A 21684-nucleotide genomic window follows, 5' to 3' on the forward strand; every position below is an offset into this window, starting at 1 on the left:
CTTCTCTTTTGCTGATTCTCCACCTTTCCCAAGCACAATGTCTCTTTCCAAGGAATAGCATCCCCTAACAATATACCTAAAGTATGTGAGATGAAGCTTCACCATCCTTGCCTCTAAGGAGAATTCTGCTCTTTCTATTTCTATAGACAAATCTATTTGTTCTTTTTATAGTTCATGAGATATTCAGTCCTCTACTTCAAGACCACAATTCAAAGACATCAATTCATCCTTATTCATTGTCTAGCTCTCAGAGGCACACGCACAGCCTAGTCTTTAAACTGGCATCATTGCTTTTCAGAACTTTGGAGAGATCCTTGACAGCCAACTTGCCCAATGAAATATATATCCTGATCTCTTGACTGCTGGTGCCACAGGTGTTGATGGGGGATCCAAGCAGCAATGCTGGCCTACTCACACAATTCACAGGATTCTGAGAGCAGGCTGGCAGAACAAATTAATTTTAAATTATAACCAAAATCCTCTTTTAGGCCTTGGTCTTAAAACGCCTTGTTCTGAACTTGCTCTAAGAACTTTTTCTGGCGCTGACCACTGCCAAGTCACGTAACTGATTCCATCTCTTATCTGATCCTTTCACAAAGTAGCTATTTGCCAGGATACACTAGGTCTACAAGGACATCTTTTTTTTTAAAAAAAAGAAATAAAATAACATGCTAGCCTAACTAAATTCTAGTTTTCTCTAGGCAGTTCAATTCGTCAAGTGCTTCAAAATAATATAAAAAACCAGTATGTCCTTTAACAATTCATGGTTAATATGAAATTCTTCTTAAAGGTAGATTGCATATTAGTCATTAACTACAAGTCTTTTATTCCAGTAAACTTATCAAATAAAAGGGTTTTTTTCCTAAGGTTCAAATTGCTTATGAAAAATTTACCTTATAAGGAAAGATAATTTCTAAATTACATTTAAGACTATTGTTTTAACTTTGGGGCAACAAAATAACTGCACAGATATTCATAAATACTTTAAATAGAATTGACCATCTGGACAATATACTAGCACACTAGACCAACAGGTATTCAGAATTAAATTATTAATTTTAAAGTAAATTTATACTCTCATATTGGTTATCATATATATTTTACCTTGAGAAGGTATGTGGGAATATTGCTGAAATCCACTGGTAACTTCAGAAGAAAACGAGCTGAAAACTCACCAGTCTGTAGAAACAAAAATATAGTAAGATTAAAATAAAAACCAGATATAATGTGACAGCTACAGCCCGGGCCACAAGTTCAACCTGATCAAGATGTAGGCATCTTTAATTTGGGTTTCCAAATACCATGCAAGCAAAAAAGGTTGAAGTAAATTAAGCGGGGATCAGAAAATAATTATTAAATTATTAGTTACTAAAAAAGCACAATCAGAATTTCTAAATCTGCATTTTAAATGTATCATGAAATTATAAAGCAGTAGTATTACCTCTTTGTTTCTTAAAAGCATGAAAAGAATATATGAATATATGATTATGATTCTAAAAAGTCAAATAATAAAGATAGACCTGCTCCTTTTGCTAAAGCAGTGAGACCACTTTGCTAATTTTTATTACTCACAATAGTGAAATATCTATCACCATACTTTATAGTACAGCTAGAGGCACATACAAAAGTCAAACTCTACCAGTACAAAGCAGTACATCAGCAGATATTCCAAATGAGATTCTAATCTCTTAATACTTTATTAGCATAATTATACAAACTAATAGTTTTAAAATGGGAGGGAGAAAATACAAAAAATGGGATCAAAAGACACTATGAAAATGGCACTAGAATGTAGAGGCCAAAACAAAGGAGGGGGGGGGAATTGTGAAGCAAGAATGAGGAACAGAAGTTTTCAAAGGGCCTCTCAAAAAGACGGAGCAAAGTATTATAATGAAAAGTGCAAAGAGCTGGAGGTAGAAAATAAAAAGGGAAAAACATTGTCAGTATTTCTCAAACTGAAAGAACTAAAGAACAAATTCGAGCCTCAAGTTGCAATACTGAAAGATTCTATGGGCAAAATCCTGTATAATACAGAAAGCATCAAAAGAAGATGGAAGTAGGAATTATACCAAAAGAACTGGCAAATACTGAACCATTCAGGAGGTAGCATATAATCAAGAACCAAAAGTAATAGAGGAAGAAGTCCAAGCTGCACTGTAAGCACTGGCAAAAATTAAGGCCCCAGGAATTGATGGAATATCACTTGACATGTTTCAACAAATGGATGCGGCCATGAACATGCTCACTTATCCACGCCAAGAAATCTCAAAAATAGCTAGCTGGACAACTGACTGGAAGAGATCCACGCTTCCAAAGAAAGGTGATCCAACAGGATACAAAAATTATCAAATAATATAATGAATATCTCAAAAAGTAAAATCTTGCTGAACAGCTGGAACAGTACATTGCCAGACATTCAAGCTGGGTCCAGAAAGGCCATGGAACTAGGGATATCATTGCTCATATTAGAGGGATTTGGGCTGAAAGAAGAGAATACCAGTAGGATATTCACTTGTATTTTACTGACCATATAAAGGTGTTTGACTGCATACATCATAATAAATTATGACTAATGTTGAAAAGAATGGGAATTCTATATGTCACGTTAATTGTGCCAATGGAAACTTATACATAGACAAGAAAGCAACTGTCAAAACAAAACAAAGAAACACTGCATGGTTTCAAATCAGGAATGGTGTGCATCAGTGTTTCTATCCTTTCTCTATGCCCATTCAGTCGATATACTGAGCAAATCATTGGAGAGGTAGACTAAAGAAAGAAGAATGTGGTATAAGGATTGCAGGAACATTTGTCAACAACTTGTGCTATGCAGATGTTACAATTTTGCTTGCAGAAAATGAATAATATATGAAAAGCTTTCTGCTTAAGATCAAAGACTATGATCTTCAATATAGATTTAATCTCAACAGCAAGAGAACAAAAATTCTCACCATTGGACCTACAATTAACATCATGATAGATGGGGAAAAGATTAAAGTTGTCAAAGATTTAATTTTACTTGAGTTCACAATCAACACCCATGAAAACAGCAGTCAAAAAATCAAAAGATGTGTTGCACTGGGAAAATTTCATGTCAAAGATCTTTTTAAAGTGCTAAGGAGCAAAGATGTCAATTTAAAGACTAGGTGCACAAGATATAAGCTGTGGTCTTTAATTATTTTCTGTGCATCTGAAAGTTGGACAGGGAAGGAAGATGACCGAAGAATCATGTCCTTGAGTTGTAGTGCTGAAGGACAGTACTGAATGCCAAGAATTGACAATAGAACAAATCTGTCTTGGAGAAAGTGCAACCAGGGTGCACCTTAGATACAAGGCTGATGTAACTTCATCTTACATACTTCAGACATATTGATGGGGGGCAGTCCTATGAAAAATATATCATGTTGGGAAAAGGAAAGGGGAGGGGGAAGAGGAGAGGGGAAAGGAGAGAGGAGAGAGAGAACCTCAACAAGCAAGATTGTGGCTATAACAGTGGGCTCAAGCATATCAGAGATTATGAGGCTGATGTCGATAGGGCAAAGTTCAGATCTGTTGTTCTTCGATTCTCTCTGTAAGTTGCAGTGCACTCAATGGCTCCTGTTGTTGTTATGTGCCCTTAATTCAGCTGCAACTCATAATGACCCCATGTACATTAGGCCTGAAACCTGCTCTATCCTTTGCCAACTTTACTGTCTACCCTCATTACCCCAGTCACTGAATCAATCCATCTCATCAAAGGTCTCCCTCTCTCTCTCCATCCCTCTACCCTCTCAAACACCAAGGACCGGTCCCTCCTTGCAATGTGCCCAAAGTATGTCAAACGAAGCCTGAGAATCCTTATTTCCAAGAAACAGCCTGGCTTCACACTCTCTACCTAGGACCAACAGTAATTTTTAGTAATTTCCACTGTAAACTAGTATCGACAGAAAAAAAAAAAAAACCTATTAAAGTTTGACAATTTAAAGCCCTTAATTAAGTTGTATATAGAACCCTGAATTCTTAAAAAAGAAAATTTATCTCATTTTTCTTAAAGGTTCTCTTCTAAATATTTTTTTAAAAATTTTTGTCATAGTCTAGAGGAAGTGACATGTTTTGACATATCCATTCAAAATGCATGTATATAATGATACACTGTGGAAACTATGCAATGACCTCCTAAGATCTGATAAACCGAATAACTACAAGAAGATGAAGAGTGGAATGCAACACAACTCTCAGTAGATACCACAGTAATGTCCCTAGGGTGTGACCTCTAACATCTTTTTCTCTTTTATCACTACAGATAAAAGGGAAGGAGAGTGAGCCTAGAAAAGCGTCTCAGTACCAGCAAAGTGGAATGTGTCTTTTTAGACCCAGTCTGCTTGATATCAGGGGAAGCCAAGACACCTGGGGATCTCTAAGGAAAGCCAAGCCTGCAGATGCTGAAGGAAATGAGGACCTTCAAACAGAACAAAGATAGAGGACCTTCCCTTAGAGCTGGCATCAGGCATTTGGACTAAGCTTTCTAAACTGTTGAGAGAATAACTTTCTGTTTGCTATAGAATCCAATGTCAATATCTACCATGTTGTTGCTGTTGTGTACAGCGGAGTCAGAACCAACCCATAGCTGAGCATTTGGAAGAGGAGTATTCAGAGGCAATTAATCACAGAGGAGGAGATTATCCATCCTTCTCCCACAAAGCAGCTGGTGAATTTGGATCCTGTGCCATCGGGATTGCAACGCAGCTTCTTGCCACTAGGCCACCAGTGCTCCACTATTTTATGGGGCTCCTGATGGTCTAGTAGGTAAAGGGCTGTGCTACCAGGCTAAAGGCATGCAGTTGAAATCCACCAGTTGCTCCACAGAGAAAAAGATAGGTAATCTTTCCTATGATTGACAGCCTCTGAAAACCTGCTGTAGGGTCAGCTCTGAGTCAGTTCCAACTCAATGGTACATAACAACAATAATATCACAATTTGTTTGGACAAAGAATTCCATAGATGATGTAAATGAACTAGTAATGACTCAAAAGGGCAGATCTCTATCCCTTAATATTGTGACTGCTTAAAAATTCCCAATGTCTCCATTTCCTTCCCTCTCCATAAAACAAAACAACACATACTCGTTGAAACACTTGTTTAAGTGTGTTGTTAAAAGCCAAAGAGTTGGTCTTAACTCACAATCAACACTCTTGGTACGAGCAGCCAGGAAATTAAAAGATGAATTACACTGGGAAAGTCTGCTGTCAGAGACCTCTCCAAAGTACTGAAGAGCAACGATGTCAGTCTGGAGATTAAAGTGTGCCTGATACAGGACATGGTCTTTGTAATTACTTGCTATGCATCAGAAAGCTAGACAATGACTAGGGAGGATAGAAGGAGAGTTGATGCCTTTGAGCTGTGGTGCTGCGGAAGAATACTAAATATACCATGGACTGCTATGAGAACAAACAAATTCATCCTGGAGAGGGTGAAGCCAGGCTGCTCCTTGGAGGCAAGGATTCTGAAGCTTTGTCTGACATACATTGGACATGTTGCAAGGTGTGATCAGTCCTTGGAGAGAGACATCATGCTCGGGAGGGTGGAGGGACAGTGCAGGAGAGGAAGACCCTGGATGAGATGGATTGATTCCATGACTGGGGTAATGGAGGTAGGTGTGTCAGAGACAATAAGATTGGTAAGGGATAGAGCAGGGTTTAGGGCTGTTGTACATAGGGTCGCTATGAGTCATAGGCAACTCTATGGCACATAACAACAACAATTCATATTGACACTATATATCACAGAACTGCACTGCATACACAGCATGCATTTTAAAATATTTTTATTGGTAGATGGAGAAACACACCTAAGCATACATGCATACCTCTTACAGATAATTCTACAACAGTAACATTTTCTTTCTACAAACATTCCAGCAATTGACTTCAAGGCCCTGGCCTTAATTTTGAAACCCTGGCTTAATGCCTAGAATGCAGACAGAAATATAAACCTTGAGCTTAGAAGATAACAATGATAACTAACTGGGTTTCTGTTGTTTGATCTCTTTTTTACAACATCTCTTAACTTGCATAAATCTCTGACTAAGAACAGAGAACTTCTTAATCATCATAAGCTCAACCCTGAACAGAAAAGGCAGAAAAATAAGGGAATTAAATGGACAGGATCAAAGCTGAGGCAGGTCCCAGAAACTAGTGTGCATGGGAACGTCAACCCTGAAAAACAGGACTTGAAGTTTCCAGCTCAGCAAGCGAACTGAGGATTGTTGCTGTGAGCTGCTGCTGAGTGCACGTTTCATTCTGTTAAACCAGAGTCCACCATAAGGACTCTCGATGGAACACCAATTTATTTGTGCACATTGCTCACAAGCTAACCACTGAAGAGTCAGGATTACCTGAGGCTCCACAAACACAGGGGAGAGGGAAGCAATGGAAATAAAAGAAGGAAGGAAAAGGTTTGTGGAGAAACTCTAATATAGTTAGTACCTATCATAGTACAAGATGATGTTGTGCTGAAGTTTTGGAAGACTCTAGAACTAACATACCGTGATAAGCAAGATCCAGTGAACCAAAAAACATCCAGACCTAAAAACCGAGTCTGCTTTTAAGCATAAAGAGGCATACTATGAAAGGGTATGTATAGGGGAATCATACAATAAAACCTGTAAGAGGGACACCTAGCCTAGTAAGAGTATGAAGGCATAGGGAGAACAGAAGTCTTCTCTTAGTGCTGTAGACACTTGCTACAGAAGAAAGAACACTCACCGTCACAGAACACATTTGCCCAACAACTGTCCCACTCTCTCCTTACTCATTAACTGTCTCTTGTTCATTCCCATTAGCACATAAACATTATTCAAAAACAAACAAACAAACAAACAAACCCCTTCAGTATCATCTTTCAGCTTCTGGCTGGTTTCTCTGTTCCACTTTACAAAATAATTAATCTCAGTTCAAATCCACCAGCTGCTCTGCTGGAGAAGGAGTGGCAGTCTTCTCCTGTACCAGTCAGATCCAATTTGATGGTACACACAGAAAAAAAAAAAATAAATTTTTAATTAAAAAACAAAATAATTAATCTCCAGAGTGTTCTCCCTATTGTAGCAGTCTCTTCCCTAATGCTCTAGTCTCTTCTCTTTGCCCTTTCCTATTTCCAAATATTCTAAATAATATTGTCATTGAAAGAATTAGCATGTATTTGAGCTCTACTTTTCCTCTTCTATTATTTTCTCCTAAACTTCTACAGCCTGTCTTTCTTCACCACCACGTTACCAAAATTGCTCATCAAAGTCACCAGTGACCTCGCTATTGCCAAATTCAATGATCACGTTCTCAATCTCATCTTAACAGGAACACTCTGACATAGCCGATCACTCCTCTTTCATGTAACATTCTTCATTTGATCTCCAGGGTCGCGCTTTCTCTGGGTTCTTCTCTGTTCCATTAGTCTTCTCTCTGTTCATCCCAACCTCTGAATATTGGAGAACACCAAGGTTTAACTACTACTTTCTTTATCTATGCTTCCCAGATGATCTTATCCAAGTCCATGACTTCAAATACAATTTATATGCAGATGACTCCTAAATTTAAGTTGCTATCTCATAATTTTCCTAGGTCAAGTTTTATTTCTCCAACTACTATTACCAAAAGTATGTTGTTGTTGTTTGTTTTTATGTTATATTTTTATTTTATATTGGTTTACATATAAAATTTGTATACATGGGTTTCACACTATCTTTAATTCACAGTTTCATAAAATCATTCCTATACACTGTATTTTATAAACTTAATCCCCATTGAATTATGCCCACCATTACCCCATCTTTTCAGATCCTTCCCATTTCCTTTACCCCTTCTCCCTCCATTCACCAAATTGTATGACGATATGATTTCCCCCTTGCCCAACCTCACCTCTCTGCTCTCATCTATCCCCTCTTGGATCCCATACACGTTTAACTAATTATCCTTCTATTTTTACAATAATGGTCTTATGCAGTATTTGTCTTTATGAGGCTGAGTTAGTTCACTCAGCATAATGCTGTATAGTCTCTCCCAAATTATGTAGTAATTTTTTAAATTGTTTCTCCTGAGGGAGGGGTAGTATTCCATCAAGTGAAGGTACCATAATATCTCCATCCATTTGATTGTATTTGGACATTTGGGCTGTCTCCATGTTCTTGCAACTGTGAATAACACTGCTATGAACATTAGTGTACAAATATCCGTTTATGTCTCAGTTCTAGCAGTGGAATAGCTGGGTCATAAGAAATTTCTATATTCAGTTTTTTTATGTCTTCCTGAATGGCTGCACCATTTTACAATCCCATCAACAATGTATGAGAGTTCCCACCTCTCCACATTCTCCCCAACATTTACTGTTCGCTCTCCTGTTAAACTTTGCCACTGCTACTGGGGTGAGATGGTATCTCGTTGTGGTTTTGATTTGTATTTCCAGTATTAATTCATTTCAGTAAATGACATTGATTTTTTTCCAGTTTGCAGTAAAAAAATTTAAATTTATCCTTGATGCCTTTCTCTCTCATTATACATATAAAGTGTGAGTGAATTCTGTTGATTACTTTCAAAATATATCCTGAACCCTAACATCACCTCCATAACCACCATCCTATGCAGAGCCATCATTGTCTCTAGCCCGGATTATGACAACCACCTCTTAACTGCGACAGCACTTGTTCACGTGCAGTTCATTTTCATCACTGTAGCCAGATGAAGCTTTTCAAGAGTCAGGTTATGGTAATGTTTTGAGATGGCTGAATTGCTCCAGGGAAAGCTGCTGTCAGGGACCTCTCCAAAATGCTAAAGAGCATTATCAGCATAGAGACTAAGGTGCATCTGATTCAGGCTGTGGTCTTTGCAATTACTTGCTATGCATCGGAAAGCTGGATGATGTTAACAAAAGAATAACTGATGCCCTTGAGTCGTGGTGCTGGAGAAGAGTATTGAACATGAACTGCCAAAGAACAAAGAGATTTATCCTGGAGAGAGTGAAACCCGGCCCCTAATTGGAGGCAAGGATTTTGCAGCTCCGTCTCACATGCTATGGGCACATGGCCAGGAGGCACCAGTCCCTGGAGAAGGACATCATACTTGCAAGGGTGGAGGGACAGCACAGAAGAGGAAAACCCCGGAAGAGATTCACTGACATAGTGACTGGGGTCACGGGGAGGTGTGTCAGGGACAGTAAGATGGATAGGACAGGGCTCATAGCTGTTGCACATGGGGTCACTGAGTCACAGGCAACTCAATGATGGCACATAACATCAATAAGAAGAGCAAAACTTAGTCGTGCTAATTATGACTCTCCCCAACCCCTAGTCATTCAACAATCTTGGGCAAAAAGGTTTTAGCTCTGGTTCGATGCCACGACAGTCCCAAGATCCACTCCATCTCACATCAGTTCTCTACTTCTCCATTGCAGCTGCTACGGCTGCTTCTCCTGTAGGCCCTGATCTGGCTGGCACAAGAATCTCTGGGCCCAAAGCTTTCTGCATTCTCTTGCTTCTTCTTTGCTGGTGGTGAGATTCTCTAATTCTCCCATCAGATCTGCTCAGATTAATAGTGAGACTAGCCAAACCCCTGTGGATGGGATAACATGTCCTATTTGCATATTCCTGTCCATTCACATGGCAAAGTCGGTCAATGGCTAGAGAAGTCACTTTGAAAAATAAAGTTAAGACCACAAAGGACATCCACTCTTTCACTACCCTTTATCCTTCCTTCCAAGCATGATATTCTTTTCCAAGGACAGGTCTCTCCTAACATCATGCTCAAAGTATGTGAGACAGTTTCACCATCCTTACCTCCAAGAAGCACCCTGGCTGCACCTTCTCCAAGACATACGTTTTTTTTAAATTAAATTTTATTAATTTTAATGAACATTTATAGAGATTTTGGGTTTCCATTCATTCATTGTTGCACTATTTTCTCTACCCGCCCCCCAGTTCATTCCTCTTTTTTTCCCCCTTGAAAGTCTGTTTTAATTGTCCCATTGCCACAGTGCTTGTCAAAGCCAGTTCTGATTAATCGCCTTTAAGACATACTTTTTTTTGTTCTTTGCACAGTACATGGGATATATAGTACTCTTCTCCAACACCATAGCTCAAAGGCATCCATTCTTCTACTGTCATCCTTAGTCAATGTCCAATGTTCCGATGTATAGAAAGTAACTGCATAGAACAGGGCTTGAATTAGATGCACCTTAGTCTCCAAACTGACATCACTGCTCTTCTTGGCTTGTCAGTATTAATGGATGGCCAGTATTATTGGAGAAGTTTCAAGGAAAAGATGACTAGTGTTACCAGAAGTCACCAAGAAGGCACTATCTCCATGTTGCTGTTTTTGTTGCTGTTATGTACTGTAAAGTCAGAACAGACCCATAGGCAACCGTCCAGTAGATTTTCAGAGACAGTTAATTAATTGCATGAGAGGAGACTGCCCAGCCTTCTCCCTAAGAGCAGCTGGTGGCCTTAAAGTGTGTGTCTTCAGAATTGCAGTGCAGCTTTTGTCACTAGGTCACCGGAGTTCCCTGGCTATCTCCACATTGTGAGTAATTTCTTTCTTTTTTTTTCCCTTTAAAAAAAAGCTGTATTTTCTGTCTGGACACATTGATGAGTGAGTAATTTCTATAGTCCTGTTGGATGTTCAACAGTCTTTCTGGATAAATTAAAATTAGTGAACAATGAAATGGTTACTACACATATTTGGAACATCACTAAGTTATTTTTTTGAGCTATTGATCTAGGTGTTTTAAAAAAACATGATGAGGTTATATGAGTCTGAGGAAGGAATTTGGACAATGATGTTGTCATTGTTGTTAAGTGCCGTTGAGCCGCAGGCGACTCATAGCAACCCTATGAAGGATAGATAGTCCTCAACGCTTGGGTGCCTTTCATCCTCTCTCCAGGCTCATAGAGTTTCCAGAGGCAAGCTATTAAGGAAGTGGATGCCACTCCTCCTTCCAAGCTTATTTTAATCTGGGAGCTCCACAAAGATAGTAAAAGTTAATTTATTTCTTCTTCATTTTAGTAGAAAACTTTTACCAATCTTCATTTGTATTCACTAGTACAAAATTTCAACATGAAGATTAGAACGACAGGGTCATTTTTGTCATAGTTTGTTCAATTTAATGATTCTTAATGGTTTGGGGAGAGGAATACAACAAAAGGATTAAAATATAAGCTTATAATAATAAAAGTACTCTTGTACATATAAGGTAGTAGGAAAGATAATTACATATTTAGCACTTGGTCTTATTTGAACTGTTAGTTTATTTTAGTCCACATACTGCATTTTATCTCTTTTGCCCTATTTTAGTCTGTGCGATATATTTTTATTCTGTAGCTATTTTAAACAACATTCTTTAAAGAAAAAACTCAAAAAATCCTGCTTTATCCCTTATGAAAATGTTGACCCTAATGCTAACATAAACTTGTGTTTATCTGAAACAGGCTGGTATACACTCTAAATTCATAATAAAAGAAGTTCCTCTCAGGACTAATAAAAATTTGTGTTTATCAACTACAGGCTAATTTATGGAACCAAATTTGTTAAAGATACATAAAACTGTGGAAAGAAGTTGGTGCACTGAAGACATCACATAAATCGCATAGGATCTCCAATGTTTGAATCTATCACGTATTCTCTTCTCTGCTTTGCTACTGCAGGAATAAAGAAAAGAGTAGCACCAACTGAGAGAATGGCACAGGTTTGGGGAGTTATTTTCTTCTTTCCAAGCTGACTTGATAGCACTGAACAACAGTGGCACTGAAAACATGAAAAAACAAGGCCAAGAATCCTACTTCAGTTCTACCAATGATTTTCCTTTTGACTTTGAGCTAATCTTTTATTATAAACTGTTGTTGTTGTTATGTGCCATCGAGTTGCTTGCGACTCATAGCGACCCTATGTACAATAGCCCTAAACCCTGCTCTATCCTGTGCCAATCTCACTAAATGGTAATTAATACTATTATCTTAGTGTGAAAGTTAATGTCAGCATATGAAGAACAAAGCACAAGTAGAAACCTTTACTAAATTCTAAATTCTTCCTCTTAGGAGGACTTTTCCTATGATTTTACATTTGAGTTCCAATAGCTATTCAAAGCCATTTACGGTCACTCTGTTGCAACATCAAAGACTGCTTCCATTGCAATCTTTTCTGAAAGCTGAAAAATGAGACATTTAGATGCAGCCAACTGAATAGAATAATTTGATTTTTTTTTCAATTCTTGGTTGAATCTTCCCTTGGATAGATGTAGGAAATTATCTGACCTATGACTGCTAAAATGTCAGCCTTTCTGCCAACTGCCTGAATGGCAATTTCCCCAGCATTAGCAATAAATATGTGAATCCTTCCTTTCAAGTTATAGTACATTGGCAAGTGACTAACAAGGCTTTGGATTTTGGCAACTTATTAGCTCTAAGTTTTTCAATAGCAGCTGTTGTCACAAACAGTTCTTTTCTTTTGGAAGTAACAGGTAGACATCTTGGGCAGAATGGATTCCAAACTCAGGTTGTCCCAGCAGAGGTATTTTATCTCTTTTCTGGTGGTGTGGTCCCTAGGCCATTGTGCTGCTAACCTAGAAGTGTCACCTCTCTGTCACTTCAAACCCATCAGCAGCTCTATGGGGAAAAGGTGGGCAATCTTCTCCAATGTAATGTATAACCTCCAAACACCCAGTGGACTGAGACTCTGTGGCAATGAGGGGTTTTTAATGAGTTTCTTAGAAACAGTTATCTTGTCAGCAAACAAGCTTTTATCTGAAATTGGCTGCTTTTACATTTTAGATAACCAAAAAGCTAAAAAACACTGAAAAGTGGCTATAACTTTAGTTGGGTAATAATATAGGAAGGATCATTCTTCAAATGTACTCTGACAACCAATATAGTTAAGTTTAGAAACTGTTCTTTGGCAAATACCTATTTACCACATACGAAGAGAAAAGTCAAAATCATGTTGATGAGAATTTTTATAGGATATCCCACTTACCTATTGCAGAAAGCCCACACAAAAAGAGAATTCATTTATACCTCCTTGTATCAGAGAGCTGGACAATGACTAAGGATGACAGAAGAAAAGTCATTGGCCTTTGGGTTGTGGTGTTGTAGTATTGAACATACCAAGGACTGCCAAGAGAACAAACAAGTTTGTCCCGAAGAGAGTAAAACCAGGTTGTTCCTTGGAGGCAAGGGTTGTGAAGCTTTGTCTCACATACTTTGGGCATGTTACAAGGAGGGACTAGTCACTGGAGAAGGACATCATGCTTGGAAGGATAGAGGGAGAGTCCAAAAGAGGAAGGTCCTGTAGAAGATAAGCTGACACAGTAATGTGGGTAAAAGTGGTAGGGGTGTCAGAGACTGTGTAATTGGCTCAAGATAGGGCAGGGTTCACAGAGTTGTTACAAATAGATAGGGTTGTTATGAGTAACAAACAACTCTAGAGCACATAACAACAACAACAACAACATTCATGTATTGTAGATATTTTTGTATTGTTCCATATAGAGTCCCATATTATTCTGAATTTAATCTGCCTGTCCGGTTTGGTTTGTTGCTAATAATCTCTCTTTTCTTTGCCCTTGCTGTGTTCCTAGGTGCTATCAAGTTGTTTCTGATTCTCAGTCAACTCTATATACACACAAGAGTAAAACAATCATTGTCACAATCATTGCTATGCTTGAACTCTACCAACCCACCCTGCTGATGACATTTCTCTTTTTCACTGACCCAAGCATAAAGATCGTTCGTAGGGACTGGTACTTCCATTAACATGTTCAAAGACTGTAGGACAAAATTCTTGCTACCTTTGCTTCTTAGGACCATTCTGGCTATTCTGCTTCCAAGACAGATTTATTCATCCTTCTGGAAAGTCTTGGTATTAATTCAATATTCTTTACTAATGCTACTATAGGGAGCTCTGGTGGCTTGGTGGTAAGGAGCCTCAATACCAACTCAAAGGCAGTTTGAATTAACCAGCTTCTCTGCGGAAAAAAGAGGAGCAATCTCCTCCTGTGTGATTGATAGTCTCTGAAAACCTACTGGAGGGTCTGCTGCGAGTTAGTTCCAACTCAACAATACATAACAACTACAAAAACAAATGCAAATACTGTCATTCAAAAGCATCAATTCTTCCTCGCCACTCTTCATGATTCAGCTACTGCATGCATATATGATTGAAAATACCATATCCTTAAGATTGAGTAATTTGCATCAATCTCATCTCCCAGTTTATGGATTTTAAAAAAAAAATCAGCTCAAATCATGGTGAAGTTTTAAAATTAATATATTCTACTTTTAAGTTCTGTGGAAGGAGGAGTGGCATCCACTTCCTTAATAGCTTGCCTCCAGAAACCCTATGAACCTGGAGAGAGGATGAAAGACACCCAGGCGTCATTGAGGACTCTTCTTCATAGGGTCCCTATGAGTCGCCTGTGACACAATGGCACTTAACAACAACAACAACTTTTAAGTTCTAAAATTTCCATTTGATATTAGTTTCTGAAGTTTCCTACCATTTTATTCATATTACCGTATTTGTCTTTATGTTCTTTTCTATTTGTTTGTTTATAAAGATGGTATAGAAAAAAATAAAGATGGTATTCATGGTTTTTACACTATTCTTCATTCACATTATGTTTCATACAATCATTCACATGCATTATGTTTTACAAAATTAACCACGACTGGGCCTTTCCCATCATTTTATTCATCTTAGCCTATTTTTCTTTATATTCTTTATGTTCTTGAATACAACTATTAACAGCTGCTTTTAAATTTTTTACTTTTTCATTCCAGTCTTGGATCTTCTTGAGGTTATCTCCATTACTGCCTTTTCTCTTGAATATAAACCACATTGTCCTACTTGCTCACATGTCTGATTATTTTGGAATGTATTCTGGACACCTTGAGTTGATTCTGCTTTGCTCCTTAATGAGTACTTGCTTTTTCATTTTAGTAAGTAATAGACTTGGTTGAAGTCTAACTTTGTTATGTGTAAAAGGAGCCAGTGCACTGTGTGGGTAGCTGAGTCTGAATTCTACCCACCTTATAAAGGGGAGTTGTCCTCATCAATAAATACCTATAGCAGCAAATAGATAGCTGCTTGGTCAGAAACACCACCCCACATACCCCTGCACCTTTTCCTACAAATCATTCAGGTCTGGTATTCATTGTTGGCTCACAGACTTGACTCACAGTTGTGTTACCAAGAGTGGAGTCTATTAGGGAAACAGGTTTGGGAGTGGGAGAGGCAAAGGATATCACCCAATGCATGTTCAGGTTTAGCGCAGCAGTCCCAAGCCAGATTAACAGCAAAACACAATTCCTTAATTAGTGACATTCTAGGTTCAGTTCAGTAGCACAAATTAAAGGAACCTCCCTTTAGTTTCCTTAATCATCCAGGAACGTTTGCCTCAGAACGATTATAAGTCAGCTTTTCCTTCAATCATCCAGCAAGCAAAAATTTTAACTGTGGCCAGTTCAATCATCCAGTAAGCAAAACCTTTAACTGTGACCTTTATCTCAGGGAACCTCCAGTTACATCTTGCCACAGTCTCTTAATGGCAGTGCCACAGTCTCTTCTCTCTCCAGCGCCATCACAAGGGTCTTGTTCTATAGTATGGAAAGCCCCCTCTCTCTCTTATATTAGTCCCACAGCTGTTGATGGTTTGCAAGACCATGTGTCTGCAATTAAGGTAGCTGAAGACCAGTGGAGGTCTAACATAATGACTAGAAAAGCCAACTTTTAAACTAACACAGCATAATGATACTGTTATTTAGCTGGGCCATTTGATATCTGCCACACAGATGCAGTTTAGGAATCAGACAGAGTCACCAAATCAGGAGACATAATGTATTGGGCAAGTCTTCTGTAAAAGACATCACCATAGTACTGGGGAGCAAAGATGCCAGTTTGAGGACTAGGGTGTGCTTGTTTCCAGCCATGGTCTTCTCAATCACCTGCTACTCATCACAGAGCAAGAAATAAAGGAGAACGGCAGAAAAATTGATGCTTTTGAACTGCAGTGCTATAGACGAGTACTGAACAAAAAAATAGCTTTGTCTTGGAAAGGTGCCAGAGTGCTCCTTAGAGGCAAAGATGTTAAAGCTTCGTCGTTCATACTTTGGACATGTAGCTAGGTAAGGCTATTCCTTGGAAAAAGACATCAGCCTTGGAAAGATGGAGGGCAAGAGAAAGATAAGAGGACCCTTAAGATGGAGATGGAGGGAAATGATGACTTCAGCAATAGGGCCTAATGTGTCAGAGATGCTGAGGATGGGACAGAACAGGGCAGGATTCAGGTCAGCTGTTCATAGACAATATTTTGATACTTCTCTTATCACTCTCATCTCCCTCCCTTACGATTCTTGACCAGTGTTGTCTAAAAGAAAGATAATTAAAGCACAGATATGATCATATATTTCAATTAGTGATATTTAAAAGGTTTTTAAAACATCCTAGTCACACAGTTAATATTTCCAAAATATATAATTTCTATGAGATCAATAATATTATTGTATTTTACATTATCTCTTTTTAAGCCAATTATTTAAACTTCAGCAAGTATTTTATACTTGCACACATCACAATTCACGCTAGGCACAACTTAAAGAGTTCAGTGGTTACATATGCCTAGAACCTCTGCATTTTCCATTAATAATAGTCTCTATAATAACTGGACATTCCCTGCCATAAGTACTTGACTTGAGTATTGTTTTATGTGCCATCAAGTTAAAATCAATTCATAGCTAAACCGTCAGCAATTTTCTAAACTTATAAATCACATGAGAGGATAAAATTTTTTGAGGCTATAAATCACATGTCCACTTTCACTCACAGAGTAGCTGCTAGATTCAAACCATGTGCCTTTGGATTGCAACGGCATTTCTTCACCATTCAGGCAGCTACATAAGATACCAAAATATCATGAACCTGGAATATTCCTGAAACATAGTTTGATAAATGTCACCACACTGCTGGGAATAATTACAAGACCTCAGAGTCTCTTCTAACAAGTATGTGATTTTTCTTCTATCTCTCAAAACCATGGAAACCTATTGTCTTTACTTTCTCATCTCCTCCTTGCTTGTTGATACACTGAATCCGTATCTTCCATACTATACATCCCATCAAAACTATTCCTAAGAAAATCAGCAACAGCCCCTTCCTTAAAAATAAAGGAGGAAAAAAAAGTATCTCTCATTTTGACTTAATTTATCTCTATTTCTTTCTGTAATCTATCTACATTTTAGAGGTATCAACTTCTACTGGTCTACATGCAGTACCTCATAGTTAACGGCATTTTCAGATTTGTGAAGGAACAGCTATTAAATTGACACTAACTGTGCACTTACTATGCATCAAGAATATGTGTAAAATAATCACCATGTTTGGGAGATGACCCTTTCCAGACATGGGCTGCATGCAGTCAGGTCATGCATCTCAGAGCCCCAAAAGTAGGGATATTCTTGCACCCAGGAGATGGTGCCTGATGGCTTTACTGCTGTCACCATGCCACAAAATTAATATATTCATTTACACTGAAAGTGCTATGGGTATCATTTGGATTACTATTAGAAAAAGAGAAAAATAAAGTTGAGAGGCTCATGAACATTCAAAGATGGCAAAGAAGATCTGAAGGCTAAGCTCTACCATAAGAAGAACCATGCAGAGAAAATACAAATGAAAAGCAAAACATTAAACAAAAGGATGATGTGAACACCTGCAAGGTGCAGTATCTGCGTATCTCCTTTCCAACATGTGTTGTTGTTGTTGAGTCACCTGAAACTCATAGCTACCCTATGTACAACAGTCCTAAACCTGCTCTAACCTACGCGAATCTCACCATCTCCGACACACTTACCTCCATTACCCCAGTCACTGAATCAATCCACCTCATAGAGGGTCTTCCTCTCCTGTGCTGTCCCTCCACCCTCCCAAGCATGACATCCCTCTTCAAGACTGGTGTCTCCTTGCAACATTGTCTAAAGTATGTCCGATGAATCTTTAGTCAGAATCCTTGCCTCGAAGGAACAACCCAGTTTAATACTCTCCAGAATGAACCTGTTCATTTTCTTATAAGTTCATGGTATATTCAATACTCTTCTCCAGCACCACAGCTCAAAGGCATCAATTCTCCTTCTATCCTCCCTAGTCATTGTCCAGATCTCTGATGCATAGCAAGTGTTTGCAAAGACCACGGCCTGTATCAGACCAACAGAGGATCCTGTACCCAGTAAAAATGTCCATCATATATGAAGGAGAAATTAAATCTTTGGCCAAAAAGAAGGAACTTAAAAAATTTGTGAAAACAAGACCAAACTTAAAAGAAATTTTAAGGGAAGTCCTTTACAGAGAGACACAAAAAGTAAGTGGATGGACCATAGTAACTAGAAACAACAGAATAAGAAACACAGGAAAATGGCAACAATAAAACCTGGATTTTCAATAATCACATTTAAAATGTGTATAGACTAAATGCAGCAATTAAGAGAAAAAGAGAAAAGGAAAAAAATAAAAACCCAACAAATTAAAGGCTGGTGGAAAAATATACCAAGCAAATGGCATCCACAAGAGAGCAAGTGAGGTAATACTAATCTCTGATAAAACAGACTTCAGGACGAAAACCACCATAAAAGATAAGGAAGAGCACTATATAATGATTAAAGGTATAGTCGATCAAGAAGACATAAACTAGTGAGCTCTGGTAGCCTAATGGTAAGAAGCTGCACTGCAACCCTTAAGGGGTGTGGCTTGAATATACCGGATGCTCGGCCGAAAAAGGAGGGGCAATTGGCCCCTGTGCCAATCAGATCTGATTAAAAGTACACAACAAGAAAAAGAGGGGTTGAGGGAAGACATAACCTTGGTCAACATCAATACACCAAATGATAGACCTGCAAAATACTTAAAGGTTAACACAAGTGAAAAATGAAATAGGTAGCAACAGGGGAGTGGTAGGAGTCTTTAATACACCATTCTCATCAAAAGATAGGTCAACGCGAAATAAACTTAACAAAGATGCAGAAGATCTAAACTATATAACCAGCCAAATTGATTTTGTGGATATATCCAGGATGTTGTATTCAACTAAAACTTAGTTCATATTCTTCTTAACTGCACAGAGTACATTCTCCAGAATTGACCACAAATTAGGATACAAAGCCAGTTTCAACAAATTAAAAGACACTGAAAAATAAAACAAAGTATCTTCTTGGACCACAATGCCAGAAAACTAGAAAGTTACAATAGGAGAATAAAGCTTATAAAACCATCCACTGAAAACTAAATAACACCCTGATAGAATATGACTGGGTGATAGGAGAACTAAAGAAAGAAATAAAAAAGTTTCTTGAAACAAATAATAATGAAAATCCAACATACCAAAACATCTGTGAGACAGCTAAGGCAGTCCTCAGGGGTCAGTTTATAGCAATAGGCACACACATAAAAAAAGGAAAAAAGAAGAAAAATCAATGATCAAACCTCCCTCAAATCAACAAAGAACAAGAATCAAAACCCAAAGCCTATAGAAGAAAGGAAATTATAAGAACAAGGAGCTGAAATCAATTAAAGAGAAAACAGAAAAACAATTGAAAGCATTAACAAAACCAGGAGCTGGTTTTTTGAAAGGGTCAATAAAATTGACAACCATTGGCAAACTTAACAAAATGGGGGCAGGGGGAGAAGACACAAATAACTAAAGTAGAGAATGATATGGGTGACATTACAATAGAATCAGAGGAAATAAAATGTGTAATATCAGAATATAATGAAAAGCTATACTCTGATAAATTTGAAAACCTATAGTAAATGGACAAATTTCTAGAGAAGCATGCCCTACCCTGATTGGCGCAGACAGATACAGAACACTTGAACAGACCCATCATAAAAGAAATTGAGCAAGTCATAAAAGACTCCCACCCCAAAAAAAAGACCTTGACCAGATGGCTTCACAGCTGAATTCTAACAAATATTCAGAGAATATCTATCACCAAATCTATTTAAATTATTCCCAAAAATGAAAAGAAAAGAACACTCCCAGATACATTCTATGAAACAAGCATACCAAAGCCAGGCAAAGATATTAAAAATAAAGAAAACTACAGATCACTATCTCTCATGAATACAGACTCAAAAATCCTTAATATAATCCTGGCTAATAGAATAAAACAGCACATTAAAAATATAATTCATCAAGATCAAGTGGGATTCATAACAGGTATGCAAGGATGGCTCAACATAAGAACAATCAATGTAATTCATCACATTCATAAAACAAATAACAATAACCATATGATGCTAGCAGTTGATGCAGAAAAGGTATTTGACAAAATACAAAACCATTCCTAATTAATATAGTCAACAGAACTGAAATAGAGGGGAATTCCTCAACATAGTAAAAAGTATATATGTAAAACCAAGAGCCAACATCATTCTCAATGGCAAAAGACTAAAAGCTGGTGGTTTGTTTTTTTTTTTTCGTGAACAGGCACCAGACATGGATGTCCATTGTCATCACTTCGATTCACTACTGTTTTGGAAGTACTTGGTAGGACAATATGACAAGAGAAGAAATAAAAGGCATCCAGATCAGTAAAGAGGAAGTTAAACTGTCACTATACAGATAATATGATAATGTACACAGAAAACTAAAGTTTATAGAATATTACCAGGCCTCCACAAGAAAAAGACTAATAACCCAATTACAAAATGGGCAAAAGACACAGAAAGACTTTTCACAGAGGAAGACATTCAGATGGCCAAAAGATACATGAAAAAATGTTCAAATTCAACGGCAATAAGCGTGATAAAAATCAAAACCACAAAGGTATATAATCTCACCCTTGTAGCAGTGGTAAAGGCTAGCAAAACAGTAAGCAATAAATAAATGTTGGTAAGGATGTGGAGAGATGGGAATTCTCATACACTGTTGGTAGAACTGTAAAATGGTATAGCCACTGGAAGGCAGTTTGGCATGTCCTCAAAAGATCTGAACATAGGGGCTGTATATGACCCAGCTATTTCACTAATAGGAATACACCCCAAGAAAAGTCTAATTAAGACAGAGATTTGTGCATAGCAGCATTATTCACCATTGCAAAAACATGGAAACATCCTAAATGTCCAACCACAACCCAATGGATTAAGAAACTGTGGTACATTCATACAATAAAATATTACATAAAACCCAGTAATAATTTGGGAGTAATAATTTCAAAAATACCATGTAACTTGGGAGAGATTGGAGAGCATTACATTGCATGAACTAACTCAGTCTCATAAGGACAAATACTGCCTAAGATCATGATTGTAAAAATAGAAGGATAACTAGTAAAATGTGCATGGGGTTTCGAAAGGAATTGGAAGACACAGAAGAATTTCATGAAACAACATATGAGCAAGAGCCTATGGTGATGAAAGAAGTTCAGCCTGCTTTGAAGGAAATGGCAAAAAATAAGGCTCCAAGAATAGATGGAATACCAATTGACATATTTCAGTTAACAGATGCTGCCATGGATGTGCTCACCAAGTTGTGCCAAGAAAACTGGAGAACAACCACTTGGCCAACTGACTGGAAGAGATCGATATTTGTTCCTATCTCAAAGAAAGGTGACCCAACAGAATGTGGAAACTACAGAACAATCTCACTGATTTCACATGCAAGCAAGCTTTTACTGAAGATTAT

General features: G+C 37.9%; 1 protein-coding gene across 2 annotated transcripts in view; it reads right to left on the bottom strand.

The window, feature by feature from the left end:
* The window catches only part of BRE (brain and reproductive organ-expressed (TNFRSF1A modulator)), a 724026-nt gene that overhangs the window by 427137 nt on the left and 275205 nt on the right, over nt 1-21684 (bottom strand). For both annotated transcript variants that reach the window (XM_006880575.1, XM_006880574.1), the window contains exon 6: nt 1105-1179. In XM_006880575.1, the coding sequence (XP_006880637.1) occupies nt 1105-1179 (75 nt within the window). The remainder of the gene's footprint in view (nt 1-1104; nt 1180-21684) is intronic.

This window comes from Elephantulus edwardii, unplaced genomic scaffold (assembly GCF_000299155.1).
Source record: "Elephantulus edwardii isolate Elephantulus edwardi_28Jun2011 unplaced genomic scaffold, EleEdw1.0 scaffold00009, whole genome shotgun sequence".
NCBI classification, from domain to species: domain Eukaryota; kingdom Metazoa; phylum Chordata; class Mammalia; order Macroscelidea; family Macroscelididae; genus Elephantulus; species Elephantulus edwardii.